The 12745-nt window shown below is 34.4% G+C and overlaps 3 protein-coding genes and 1 non-coding gene across 5 annotated transcripts; 2 read left to right on the top strand and 2 right to left on the bottom strand.

Moving 5' to 3' along the window:
- LOC140983043 (abscisic acid 8'-hydroxylase 3-like) lies at nucleotides 1–3009 on the bottom strand. Of its 2 annotated transcripts, XM_073449919.1 has the most exons (9): nucleotides 2132–3009; nucleotides 1727–2045; nucleotides 1481–1633; nucleotides 1094–1360; nucleotides 923–1009; nucleotides 753–831; nucleotides 570–676; nucleotides 360–478; nucleotides 1–178 (listed from the first exon to the last, which is right to left on the bottom strand). In XM_073449919.1, the coding sequence occupies exons 1-9, from the start codon at nucleotides 2323–2325 to the stop codon at nucleotides 88–90; spliced, it is 1416 nt and encodes a 471-aa protein (XP_073306020.1). In that variant the 5' UTR covers nucleotides 2326–3009; the 3' UTR covers nucleotides 1–87. The 2 variants fall into 2 exon arrangements, with proteins under 2 accessions (XP_073306020.1, XP_073306019.1); XM_073449918.1 differs by having other exon boundaries at nucleotides 1481–2045.
- Nucleotides 3010–3155: 146 nt separating this feature from the next.
- Nucleotides 3156–6049, bottom strand: LOC140983044 (transcription factor VIP1-like). The gene is made up of 4 exons (XM_073449920.1): nucleotides 5434–6049; nucleotides 5089–5221; nucleotides 3698–3782; nucleotides 3156–3596 (listed from the first exon to the last, which is right to left on the bottom strand). The coding sequence occupies exons 1-4, from the start codon at nucleotides 5937–5939 to the stop codon at nucleotides 3355–3357; spliced, it is 966 nt and encodes a 321-aa protein (XP_073306021.1). The 5' UTR covers nucleotides 5940–6049; the 3' UTR covers nucleotides 3156–3354.
- A 472-nt stretch (nucleotides 6050–6521) lies between these two features.
- LOC140983681 (U1 spliceosomal RNA) lies at nucleotides 6522–6701 on the top strand. Its single transcript, XR_012176474.1, has one exon. It is a non-coding gene; the product is annotated as a U1 spliceosomal RNA (small nuclear RNA).
- A 5129-nt stretch (nucleotides 6702–11830) lies between these two features.
- On the top strand, nucleotides 11831–12745 carry LOC140983122 (vacuolar iron transporter homolog 1-like). Its single transcript, XM_073450036.1, has one exon. It carries the CDS (start codon nucleotides 11873–11875, stop codon nucleotides 12593–12595), a length of 723 nt encoding a protein of 240 aa, XP_073306137.1. The 5' UTR covers nucleotides 11831–11872; the 3' UTR covers nucleotides 12596–12745.

Genomic DNA, 12745 nt, shown 5'->3' with positions numbered 1-12745 from the left:
TCAGCTATTACAGATTTATTCTTTCATCCAATGGTGCTTAAGCAAAGCGAAGCAAACAGAAAACTTCAAATTAATTAGCATATTGGTCTACACGGATTCAACCGTTATAGGGTACTTGTTCTTGGGCATACGCACCAGTGTTGGCTGCACCCAATCACTTTCCTCTAGGGGCTTCCACCTGCAACAAAGGTCCGTCATCGTGTTAAATAATTTGCATAATAAAACATTCAATGATTTATGTTATTTTTCTAAAAACAAATTTTATGGGCAAAATCTTATATAACATGTCGAAACCACTACTAAACATTTGTACTTAAAAAAAATGTTGTAATTTAAGAGTGTCGTAATTCAACAGCTACCTGTATCTGCACATCAAATGATGAATGAAAACACAGATTTCCAATTTGGCCAGGTTGATTCCAGGACACATCCTTGGTCCATTTCCAAATCCAAGAAAGCTATAAGGTTTCATGGGATCCTAAAAGGAGTAGTAAATTCAAAACTTCAGTTTCAATGATCAGAAGAAGTAAATAACGGGTAGAGTTCGATTTATATTTCAAGAAGTGTACATCGAATCGCGAAGGATCAAACTTCTCTGGATTAGGGAATATCTCTGGGTCGTGGTGAATGGATACAACATCTAAGTTCACTGACCACCCCTTCTCAATTTTATATCCTAAAAACTTGAACCAAATTAGCTTAGAACAAGTTAAGCAAGCTTATATGCCAATCTTGGTATCAGTACTTTATACCATCAATATCGAAGTCCTGAGCTGCCTTTCTAGAAAACCATGGTAGAATTGTGGCTCTTCTAAGAGTTTCATTTATCACCTGTAAACACGAGTCAAGAAGTTTGGTCATCCATCTAAAGCGAATAAATCCGAAATATTAAAAATGTTAGACTGATTTGGTGAAAGCTAACTTTGAGAGTGTATGGCATATTGTTCACTTCCGACCAGGTGAGGCTTGAATCTCCATCTCTATTATTTTTAATGTTTTGATGCTCTTCCTGCAAGTCTCATGTTTCATTTTTCTCCCTCGCCCTCGATATATAAAACAACAATATAAGGCATAAGTGTAAGATTATGCTTACTCGTAGACTGTCTAATACAGCAGGATTCTGTTCTAGAAACTTGATAACCCATGTTAAACCAGCTGTGGTGGTATCATGACCTGCAACAAGCAATGTCAATATATTGTCCTTCAATTGTTTATCTGTAAGTTTATTGTCATCTTCGATTTCCAAGCCATCTTTATGATGTTTCCTTAAAAGGGTTCCCAGGAAATCTTGTTGGAAGCCATTTCCCGTTCTCCGTTGAGCGATGATAGAGTCTAGCATGGCATACATCCTATCACGAGCCTATCAAGACAAGGGTCACCGGTATCATTAAAACACCACATACTTTTTATCCTTCCGCTATATTTTATTTTTGTTCACTTTTATACATCTTTTTTCTCGAATCATTTTTAACTACGGTACCTTAATTCCACGATAGAAAGCGGTTCCTGGGACTTTTAGAGGCAAAGAAGCGAAACAGGAAGAAATAATCTTGAAATTTGATCTGAATTTTTCTTGCTCCTCACCAGATGGCTCCAAGCTCATTATCATGTGACCTATGACCTTCAATGTGAACTGCAGCAAAATTTTTTCTATGTTCAGAAATACATGAATGGAAAACGTAAACTCGTACAAATTTACTCGATCTTTCAAGTTTAGAAACTCAACTATGGAAGCCTCTTCAAGAACGAGAACATTTCGTCCTGTCCAACTATCCAATATCTCTATGGCCAAGTTATTGATGAATGGGAAATACTTTTTCAGTCCATCCATCGAGAGTGGCTCTCCAATCAGCCGTCTGAGTCTCTTATGCGATTCCCCAGTCTGCGTAAGCAAGCTTGTGGGACCTAGAACTTGCTTTCCTGTGTAAAACAGGTTTAAACTGACCAGCCCATCTTTCCCTGTTAACAAAATCTTGGCTGCTGGTCTTCCTGTCATGAATACAGTAAATCTTCCTAATACGAAACTCTTAAACACCTTCCCGTACCTGATGCAAATAAACGTAAATTAGTCTCCAACTTGTAAACGGTATTTACCATACAATCAATATTTTTGTAACTTGAGAATCATTACTTTTGCTGTCTCTGGCGCATGAAGTTGAAAATGCCGGCTGGACTTGAGAACTCTGAGACAAAAGAGAAAGTCTCCCCCACTATTGGCCAGCCCAAACTTCCTGGAATCCTGTCCATTTCCTTTGGAGAAGTCCATTTTTGCAGCAAAAATGCTGATGCTATGAAAACCAAGATGAGCACTATAGCCATCAACATGGCTATCTTTCCGAAAACACTCAAAAATAACTTAAAGAGCTTATATTGTTGTTCATACAAAATTCTTTCTCCGGTTTGGTCGGATCACACCATATAGTGACTGCCATAAGATCCTACACCTTATAAGGGCGGATCAAGAGGCTACTTTGATGGAGATGGGCAATAAAATTTTGGAAAAACTACATAGGGAATTTATGTCATTTCAGAGGAGACAACTGTTGTCATTGTTTAGTTTTTGTTGTTGAAGATTACGCCATCGTGCTTTCCAACTCTCTTGGCATCATATCTTTGGAAATTAGTTTCATTGTTCGACATATGGATGATGCGATATTACTTGAAATTATAGTTGACGAATGTGGAATTAAGCCTAATGACACGTGACTATGGGTTTCCAATTAATTTGTTTGCCGAACTCAGTATATTAAAAACTGTGGTGGAATCAGACCCTTTTTTTGTCCTTTCCATGTTAATACTATTTTCTTGTTGATAAGCCAGTTTTGGCCTTGTATTCAGCGGTATTTGTCCTGCGTGACATCGTTGCCACTTATTTTTGGGCTCGATTAGTTTAGTTTAGATGGATTATAGTATGTAGTTGGCTATGCTCATCATGGTCTATGAGCCAATGGTCGTGCGTCGAACTCCGTTCACCCTTCTTCTCCTAGACCCCTACATTTTTTAGGATAATCGGACTCGATTTGCACACCGGATGAACTCGAAAATTTTGAGTATACATTGTCAAAGGATAATCTCTCAATCTCCTTTTCTAGAGGGGAAAAGGGTAAGAAACTAATCCATTAGCAATTTGTGGAAGAAAAAATAGAAAGGCCAAATAGAGCTTCAAAGTTACACGTTCATAGAGATTTTAGTATCAACTTCATTATATGGCATCATTTATATCTTTAAAGACAACATATACCGTGCTAATACATGATAAAATGACTTATCTAATCATAACCTTACATACATGAAAACACATGTATACATGCTTTTCTATATACAAGATTCTAATAACACGATATATGAGATGTATCAAACCATCCTATTGAAATCTTGGAAACTAGGCTGGGACGACCCGCCAAGCCCAGGATTAGTAGGGTCGGATTGAGGAATTTGAAACTGCTGTTGCGGCCGGTGGTTGCCAAAGTAATGGTAAGCTCGTGGTTGAGAGGAATACTGGGAGGAAAAACCTCGGGTATCACCATTGACGGCCGGAATTTGTCCAGCTGCAATCTTAAGTCGCTGAAGTTCATCCTTTAATGTTTCATTCAAGGCTGAAATTCAAGTGGCCATTCTTGTGAATTTGGTTGATCAAATTGTCGGTATTTTAAACTCGGAGAATTTGAATGATGAGAACAAATTAAGTAGAACATACCATCTCTGAGGTGTGCTTGCTGCTCCAAAGCCTGCAACTTTAGTTTGAGTTCCTTGTTTTCAGTAGTCAAGCCAGTATTATCTCTCTGCATTGTGTGAAGATGATATATGTTAAGCAAGTTCTTAAGATACTCATTACTAAAATTGCTATTTTGCTTTGATTCTTGTGGATTAAGGCTAAAATTTGTCTAGTAATTGTAGCAGATTCTTCAAAAAATATAAATTAAGATGATTCAGTTCAAGTTTGTATTAACCAGAGGTTCTAACATACATGCTTGATGACTTTTGTATCTACAATATATAATTTGACAAAAGGTATATAATATTTTGATTTGATTAATCCTGGTTTATATAATGCCATATTATTCTGTTATTAATTGATTGTGATTTATAAGGTGATATGCTTTATCAAAGGATTCCACGCGTAAAATTCTACTATCTACATCACAAGAGTCTTACGTCAAAAACATGGTTATATGTACCTGACCTTCATGAATTTTTAAACTTATGTATTGCCACGAATGCTCTTGATGCATGAAGAAATGCGCAACGTGAAACATATCACAACATAGGATCTAAATAGGCATCTATTGAAACTAACCTGATGAGTTAAATTTTCCGTCACACTTTAAGCTACGTTTCTTATAAGTAGGTACACGACATGAGTATATTACAGCCACCATTCGCAGCACACATCTTTTATTACCAAAGAATTTACAATGCTAAAACATGTTAAACAGTGAGTGAATAAAAATGAAGGTCTGAATCAGTAAATTATCATTCTACAAACAAGAAGTTATTGACCATTCAGAAATGAGACGCGATCATGAAGAAAAAATTCAGCGCCCCTATAATGTTAAAATGCTTGTGATGAAACACATGCCTTAACAGTGAAGCCCAAGCTTGGAGTGCTTTAAAAGCTCACAACCTTTTAAGTGCACCATAAATTTAGGGATACCAAATCTAAGGTGAACTTGCAAGATGATAGCCATTAACTTCACTAATAGACAAGTATATATTTGTTTTTACAAGACCCCTTAATTTATTAAGGCTGGTTCATTCACCTTGAACTTTCAGCCTAGACTTTAAGATATCTATGCACATTGTGATTCAAGTAATTTCGGGTCAAATTTAACTCTTAAACCATTTACGATAGCTAAGCTCAGTATTTAAATACCTCCTCATGGCTGATGGACTGCCTCCATAAAGACTCAGCGAGTTGAGTATAACAATCACCCCAAGCAAATGCATAAGAAATCGATTATATACCATACAAGACAGTGGGATATGGATTCGTTTGATTGAGTTAGTTCCGGTTATTCTTTTAAGCACACCATTCCACTAAAAAATCAGAGCTATTTTAACAGATTTCTAGAAAAAATAACAAAAAACCTGCAACAAGGTGATCTGAGCAGATAGTGTGGTTGCTTCAGTCTGCAGAGTCTGCACTTTCCTCTCCAACTCACTTGTGTACCTAACTTTTCGCTCTTTCGATCGCGCAGCAGATTGCCTATTCGCCAGAATTCTATAAAAGAATAGTTCTCAGCTAAAACTTGGAATTATGACGACGATCATCCGTACTTAATCGACTCAAAGAGAATAAGGAGAAATTTATTTTAAAAATCAACAAAATAAGGAACATTCATAGCTTAAATTTCAAGAACTTCCATAAAAAAAAAAAAAGATATCTCAGAAACACAGTAAATAACAGGTCAACGCAGCGGCAAAAAATCAAACCTTTTTGCTCTCTTGGGGTCAATCAAGGCAATCTCCGCGAGTCTATCAGCAGCCATCGCCTTCTTCGAACTGGAGTCCAAGTCAGACGAAGTGGCACTGGAATACCCATCCATGGAATTGCTATGCCTGTGCTTCGGCCTGGACGGACCCGCTTCCGGGCCCGGCGGCGGGCCGTCTAGTCCAAGCCCATCGAAAAAATCCGCGTCCACCGACAGGCTCCTCAAGTGTAAGGTTGACCTGTGTTCATCAGTTTTGTTGAGCTGAGCAAACGGCAGCGGCGGCGTACCATTGGGGAAGAGCGAAGGCGGATTGGGAGGCAGGTCGAGGTTGAGGTCTGCGACGACGTCGTCGAGGAGGATGTCATCGAGGTCAGGGAATCGGAAGAAGGTGTCGGAGTGGGCCCGGCGGTGATGGGCACCACGGGTAGGGGTGTCGGGCATCTGGTCCAGGCCAACCCGGCCCGGAGCATAGTGGGATATGGGCTTTGTGCCAAACTCCGGCTCCATTATTTCATTTCTTATCCACAATAAAATAGAAAAGTAATGTTGGGGTGACAATGATTAATTGATGACAGTTTCGTTCTTTGGGGACGAAGAAAGATGGAAACAATAATTTTGGTTGAAAAATGGTGCTTGACTATTTAATACAACATTTTAAAGACATGTAATAATTAGAAATTAAAAGAAATTGTTTTCATACTATAATTTCAGTAGAAATAAACTTTCATATGAATAAGTTACTCTGAATTTTTTATATATATATGCTATAAATAAATAAAAAAAAACCAATGAGATTATATACAAGGAAAATGAAATCATTGTTCTGCTTACGCTAAACCCATGTGGCAGTTGTCTACTCCTTAACACAAGGATTAGTTTATTAATAAAACAAATTTGAACGTTGAATAGGAAGGGAGGATCGGAATTTGTATGAATTTAGTTGTTTGACGAATGCCTCAACTATTTTGCATATGAATCGAGTGAATCGCTTCAGAAGAGGGTTTTAAAAAAAAAAAATTTGTTGCATGTCATGTGCTTTACCCTCCTTAACTTTCAAGTCTCTCCTCTGTCTTCAACCTTGTTCTTCAAGTACTTACCTGGACGGGATCAATGGGTGAACGTGTAAGCCTATGGTCTAGGTTGGCGATTTTCATTGCACTTGATTTGAAAGGGCGCCCGCCTAAGGTCGGTCCAAGTGGTTGAGCCTACGTCATAATTTGTGTAAGCGAATAGCCAAAAAATAAAAAAGAAAAAAAGCCTTGTTATTCAAAAAAAAAATATATTCAAGTGTGATATCAAAAGAGAAGTTTTATGACACACTCAGTGCAAATACTTCCTTTAAACACAAACATTTGTTGTTTAATTGAAAATTTCTCTGACAATGATTGAAATTTTTATGAAGGTAGGGTTATTCTTTGATAAATTGGTGATTTTTTTTTAACTCATAATTTTCTTATATATAGATATATTTCAAGAAAGTGTGTTGATTTGAGACGAATAAGTTCGCTATAAAATAGTTTCGACTCCTATTAGATTTTCATTTGTGATGGTACTGCAATCTTGTACATATAACATGTTGATTTAATTGATATTTATAATACCTCATTTTACATAGTCCAACATAGTAGCAGTCACGATTTATAATTAATGAAATTAACATTATATTAACTTTAAGTTTGTTGTAAATGAAGCGATGTTAACCATATGTACAATATACTTTTTGAATGAAAAATCATTTTAAGTATATTTTTAAATTTTATGTCCTTTATGATGATTTTCTTGAAATAATATACACATAAATAAATATTTTAGGTATATTCGATAAACAATGCAATTAAGTTTTATTTATTTATTTTTATAACTAAGTTTATACGTCATAAGTTTAGTTTTGAAAAATTATAGTTTTTTAATAATAAAAAAATGAATACACACACTTTACACAAATTTTTAAGTTCGAAACCCTAAAATCTCAAGTACGGCAAGATTGATTGATGGTAACTCTGTGAGTGGTTGTAAATTGGTGTTTTTTATATATGAATAATTTGTATTGAAAATATTTTAATATATTGGTTTTTTATATATATGAATAATTTGTAACGAAAATATTTTAATTTATTTTGTTAAAATGTATGACAAATTATTGTCTGATTCTGATACAAACCAGAGTTGTATTTATCAAGCATGCGCTCGTCTATATTGAGATGGCAGAAAATCAACCCACTCGAATCCTTATTAAACAAGAGAGTAAATCTCTTATGAGACGGACTCATGAATCTTTATCTGTGAGACGGGTCAATCCTACTGATATTCACAATAAAAAGTAGTACTCTTAGCATAAAAAATAATATTTTTTCAAGGATGATCCAAATAAGAGATCCGTTTCACAAAATACAATCCGTGAGACCGTCTCATGCAAGTTTTTACCTAAATAGGATAGTTCCACAAATCGTTCAGGATTTGAAATTGGACAATTATTTTGTTAATTCATGAAATTTATTACAAGGTTTGATAATTAGTAAATGAAATTATTAAGCATTTCTAGCAATGCCCTTAAATCATTTTTTTAAATATTTTTTCTCAAACCAATTAACACACACACACATTTTTTTCGAAAAAAATAATAGAAATATTGCATATATTATAATTATATTTATATTATTATAAGTGTACCGGAAATTTCAAAAATATGATAAACTCCATAATTAAATAAATATATGATAATTTAATTAACTGCGTGTAATCAATAATAAAATTTCTACATCCAATTTTGGCTAAAAGGATAAATTAATGAGGTAGTAGTTTTTTTTTTCCTTTCTCATTGTACAACTACATGGTACCATTTATATAATAAATTAATAATTTTAAAAAATTATCAAGTTAAATATGTGTTTGAAACATATGAATCTAGCTACTATTACTTTTTTTTTTTTTTTTCCAAAATCATAACCTTTTTATTATTCTGAAATCTATATATTAGGTCTTTACATATGTCTTTATTCTTTCAATTACATAAGCACCACGTGCATACAATCACTAGTTATCACAAATGCGAGCATGTCTCGGGTTCGAGACTTCCCCGCCACGTTGCTAAAAAAATAGCGTAAATAAATCAAAAGAAACAAGAAACAAGAAACAAGAAACAAGGAATAAGCAGCCATCCATCCTTGAAAGTGGGCTATATGGTCAATTTAATAATAATTACATCCATAAGTGGGTAGGGTTGTTTCGGTACGGTATATCGAGTTTTTCAAACCATAATGTATATTGTATCGAAAAATATGATAATACCGGATGTCGATATCGTACCAAAATTAATTTCGGGTTTGGTATACCGAAATTTCGGTAATGAATAAATTTATTCGACACGGTATCGATAACTTATCTAAATATCTGTATACCAAAATATCTGAAACCCAACACAATAAAATAGAAATTGAAATCTTAAAATGCTCTAATTTATAAGTGAAATTTTCGGTACCGAAATACCGAAAATATTTAAAATTTATACCATATACTATACCGAAAATTTCGGTATGGTAAGATTTTGAGTTGAAAAAATGGGGGAATATGCCCTCCCACTTATTTGTGTGGGAAAAATACCGAAAAGTTAAAAGAGAACAGAGAAATGAAATTATGCACATCTTTATATAATTAATGTGAATATATAGTATTAAATGTTGGTGGCAATTGTGTGGATTGCACACTCCTTCCCATTTACAAATATTATCTCACGATCAGTCCCAATTTTTGCGTGTCTCTATCCTTTTTCTCCTAATAAATTTAGTGCTTTCCTCTTCATCAATCCAATATCTTTTTTGATTCCACTCAATATGAAATTCCACCAATTAAATTAGGTTACGAAGCTAATAAGATTCTATTATAATTAACGAATAACATCCACGATGACAGATAATTTATAATATGATTATTATTAAATTAAAAGATGCGAATAATGTACTAATTTGTAACCTCAATCGTGGAAGGTTTTGAGTCAAATGTCAGATAAAACAATGTCATATAATCTTATTATTTGCATCAAATAGTCATGAACCTATTAATATATAATATACTATCGAACGTTTATCACTTTACTAAAAGTCATAATCAGTAGTAGCAGTGCAACTCAAATATTTGAAACCATACAATAGTTCAAACTTCATAGTTCGATTGTTCTCGTTATAAGAGCAATTATTGTATCCAACAATACAAACGTAAAATAAACATTAGCTGCATCAAGCTATACATATATATGCATGATATACATATTTCAAGAACGAAGATTGGACCGTGATATTCAAAGAAAAAAAGATTTTACATATCCACATAAAATCAATGAAACCATTAGTTATATAAACATTTCGTACGTTGAATAGAGGAGAGTTTTCTAGCTGTCCATTGAATTCGATTATGCAACGACAATGCAAACCAAATTAAAATTGGGTGGATTATATTCTGAAATATTTTGCAATTTTTTGAAACAGAATGTCGACTTTTCACCTGCAAATATAAAATAAGCCTAATTTAATACATGAATTTATTAATAAGAGTGTTTGGATATTTGAATCTGTATTAAAGTATTATAATTATAATTATAATTATAATTATAATTTCTAAATACATTTAAAAAAGGACGAAAAAAGGTAATTAAAGAGAGCATGAAAGGTAATTTAAAAAGTTATTCATAGCGATACGTTTAATTAAAGATTATGCCCCACGTAATTATAACAGCGTATTTCCCATATAATATATTTTATATCCAAGAGGAAAAAAGGTACCCTGGTCGGCTGGTCCCTGCCCCCCTGGGTGGACTGATATTATTATATTTCTTGATTCAAATTAAATTTTTTTTAACCTATAAATGTATATGTGTAGTTCATTGTCTCAAACGAAGCGAAGTGCACAGGCAAAATTATAAATAAAATAAATTTATTTCTAAGTTAAAAGACCCCAAGCTCGATCTATATATCTCCCCGGAAAAAAATAAATATATATATTTTTTAATAACAAGAAAAAGTAACAGAATTGAAAAGGAACCTAAAAGTGATGTTGGGCATCCGCTTTTATACGTGCTTTTCTCATGAATCAGTCGAGTCTGGTATACGGTTTACATATCCTTTACGAATTGAATTCTTACGTTAGAATGCATGTGATCCCTATATTGTCTGCTAACTGGAAATCTTGTTCTGTAATAAACAATATATAAACATCATGTTTTAATTTTCCCTTCCTAATTTCATACTGTTTCTTTTTTTCCATCTTACTTCAATATTTTCTTCCTCGTGCATGCCCTTCATAAGCATCAGTTATACATTCAAAAATCTTAATAAAAGAAACGACTTTATCTATTTTGAATAGCAAATTTGTAAATTTTGAGAATATCATGCAAAAAGTTATATAGACTAGCTTTTAATTTATCACAATTTTTTTTTTTTGCGCGCTTGAAATTTCGGTTTTAAAATATACTAAAAATGAAAATCTTTAGCCATACGTTTGCTGTCGTAATTAGTAAGATTACTATTACTATATATGAATTGAAACAAAATAAAGTATCATATACATTTTCAATTGAAAAGTGACTCCACTAGCAATTACTTCTGTTTATTTCCAAGAACGAAACTACATATATATAGTAAAAGATTATTGCAAGATACACAATGTTTCATCAGTGGATTATCAAAGGATTAAATTCGATACGTGCTGGAAATAGTTTCTTAAAAGATAAAAAGCTGATGTGTTTTGATTTACAATATGTCTCCGTATTTGTCTCAATGGCTCCTTTGCAAGATTGTATCATAAAACAGATCGATAAGCACAAACAACGTGAAACCCCCTCGAAATAGGGGATCACAACACTTTTTTCTTCATGAATTTTCAAAAAAAAATAGGTAATATACATCCCAAATTACCAACAACCCATAAACCAATAGTCCAAATTAAAATGGGACATCGGGAAAAAGAAGAGTGAATAAAAAAGATAATGAGTTAGCCTATCTGTAAATCCGATTATTTTCTCCATTGTCATATTTTCTTACTGAATTTATTTTGACAACATATCTCTGATCATTGTATGTTTAAACATGAGGATAACGATTAACGTAAATAGTTAGCTATAGGTATACGTAATTTACATCAGAAACTTTATTACAATATATTTTCTGTAGTCTTATGTTTCTTTCACTGAATTAATATTGACCCCACACCTATTATATTTTTTAAAAAAGTTATAAAGTTATTAGATTTATGATCAGATATAGTATTCTCATGTTAAGATCCAATGTATGGGTGTATATATCAAATAGAAAATAACACTATTACAAAAATTCACCCTAGCTAGCTCCACTTATTTCTCCACTATTGCTGGTTTACTTTTCCCTTCTATAAGTACCATAGCAGAAGGCGTGTGTCCACCACACTCATCTTCTTAACATCAATTAAAATTGATGAAATTCCAATCTAAAAGGTTAATCCCTTCCATTATCTCACATTCTTCAATGGCTGCAAACCAAACACAAAACCCTGATACCAGATTCCCTCTTCCGGTTGAACATTCTCGGCAAATGACACTAAACCTTGAAGAAAACCAAGAATTCGACTACTCAAAGCGGTCCCAGTGGCTGCGCGCTGCTGTTTTAGGCGCCAATGATGGCCTCGTCTCCACGGCATCGTTAATGATGGGTGTCGGAGCTGTCAAACAAGACATCAAAGCCATGATTCTGACAGGTTTTGCAGGCCTGGTAGCCGGTGCATGTTCCATGGCGATTGGAGAATTTGTATCCGTTTACTCACAGCTTGATATAGAACTGGCTCAAATGAAGCGAGATAGGAAAAGAGCTGAGGTTGGTGTTGCGCAAGAAGTCGAACGAGAAAACAATGAAAGTCTGCCAAATCCAATGCAGGCTGCTGCAGCATCAGCTCTGGCGTTTTCCGTCGGGGCGATGGTCCCGTTACTTGCTGCTTCTTTTATAAAAGGGTATCGGGTGAGGATTGGGGTAGTGGTGGCGGCTGTCAGCGTCGCCCTGGCGGTTTTTGGGTGCTTGGGGGCCGTGCTGGGGCGGGCTCCCGTAGTACGCTCGGCGGCTAGGGTCTTGGTTGGAGGGTGGTTTGCCATGGCCATAACATTCGGTTTGACCAAGCTGATTGGTTCCAGGGGACTTTCTAGCTAGGAAGCATTAATATTGTGTTAATATGCTGTGTGTGTGTGTGTGTTTGTTGGTATTGTAACGTAGATTATTCATCCATATTTTCTCATGATCGGACGGTCCAGGGAGTTTCATTTCAAAGAAAGTAATATATTAAAAATGATGTGTATATAT

Source organism: Primulina huaijiensis, chromosome 8, assembly GCF_012295235.1.
Source record: "Primulina huaijiensis isolate GDHJ02 chromosome 8, ASM1229523v2, whole genome shotgun sequence".
NCBI classification, from domain to species: domain Eukaryota; kingdom Viridiplantae; phylum Streptophyta; class Magnoliopsida; order Lamiales; family Gesneriaceae; genus Primulina; species Primulina huaijiensis.
This window is presented reverse-complemented; position numbering and strand designations above follow the sequence as displayed.

Coding starts and splice junctions, on each gene's coding strand:
- LOC140983044 (XM_073449920.1), bottom strand. CDS start 5,939: ATGGAGCCGGAGTTTGGCACAAAGCCCATATCCCACTATGCTCCGGGC. Junction 5,222..5,433: donor GACCCCAAGAGAGCAAAAAG/GTTTGATTTTTT, acceptor ATTCTTTTATAG/AATTCTGGCGAATAGGCAAT. Junction 3,783..5,088: donor CTCAGATCACCTTGTTGCAG/GTTTTTTGTTAT, acceptor CACACAATGCAG/AGAGATAATACTGGCTTGAC.
- LOC140983122 (XM_073450036.1), top strand. CDS start 11,873: ATGAAATTCCAATCTAAAAGGTTAATCCCTTCCATTATCTCACATTCT.
- LOC140983043 (XM_073449918.1), bottom strand. CDS start 2,325: ATGTTGATGGCTATAGTGCTCATCTTGGTTTTCATAGCATCAGCATTT. Junction 2,046..2,131: donor ATGCGCCAGAGACAGCAAAA/GTAATGATTCTC, acceptor TATTTGCATCAG/GTACGGGAAGGTGTTTAAGA. Junction 1,010..1,093: donor CTGTATTAGACAGTCTACGA/GTAAGCATAATC, acceptor TGAGACTTGCAG/GAAGAGCATCAAAACATTAA.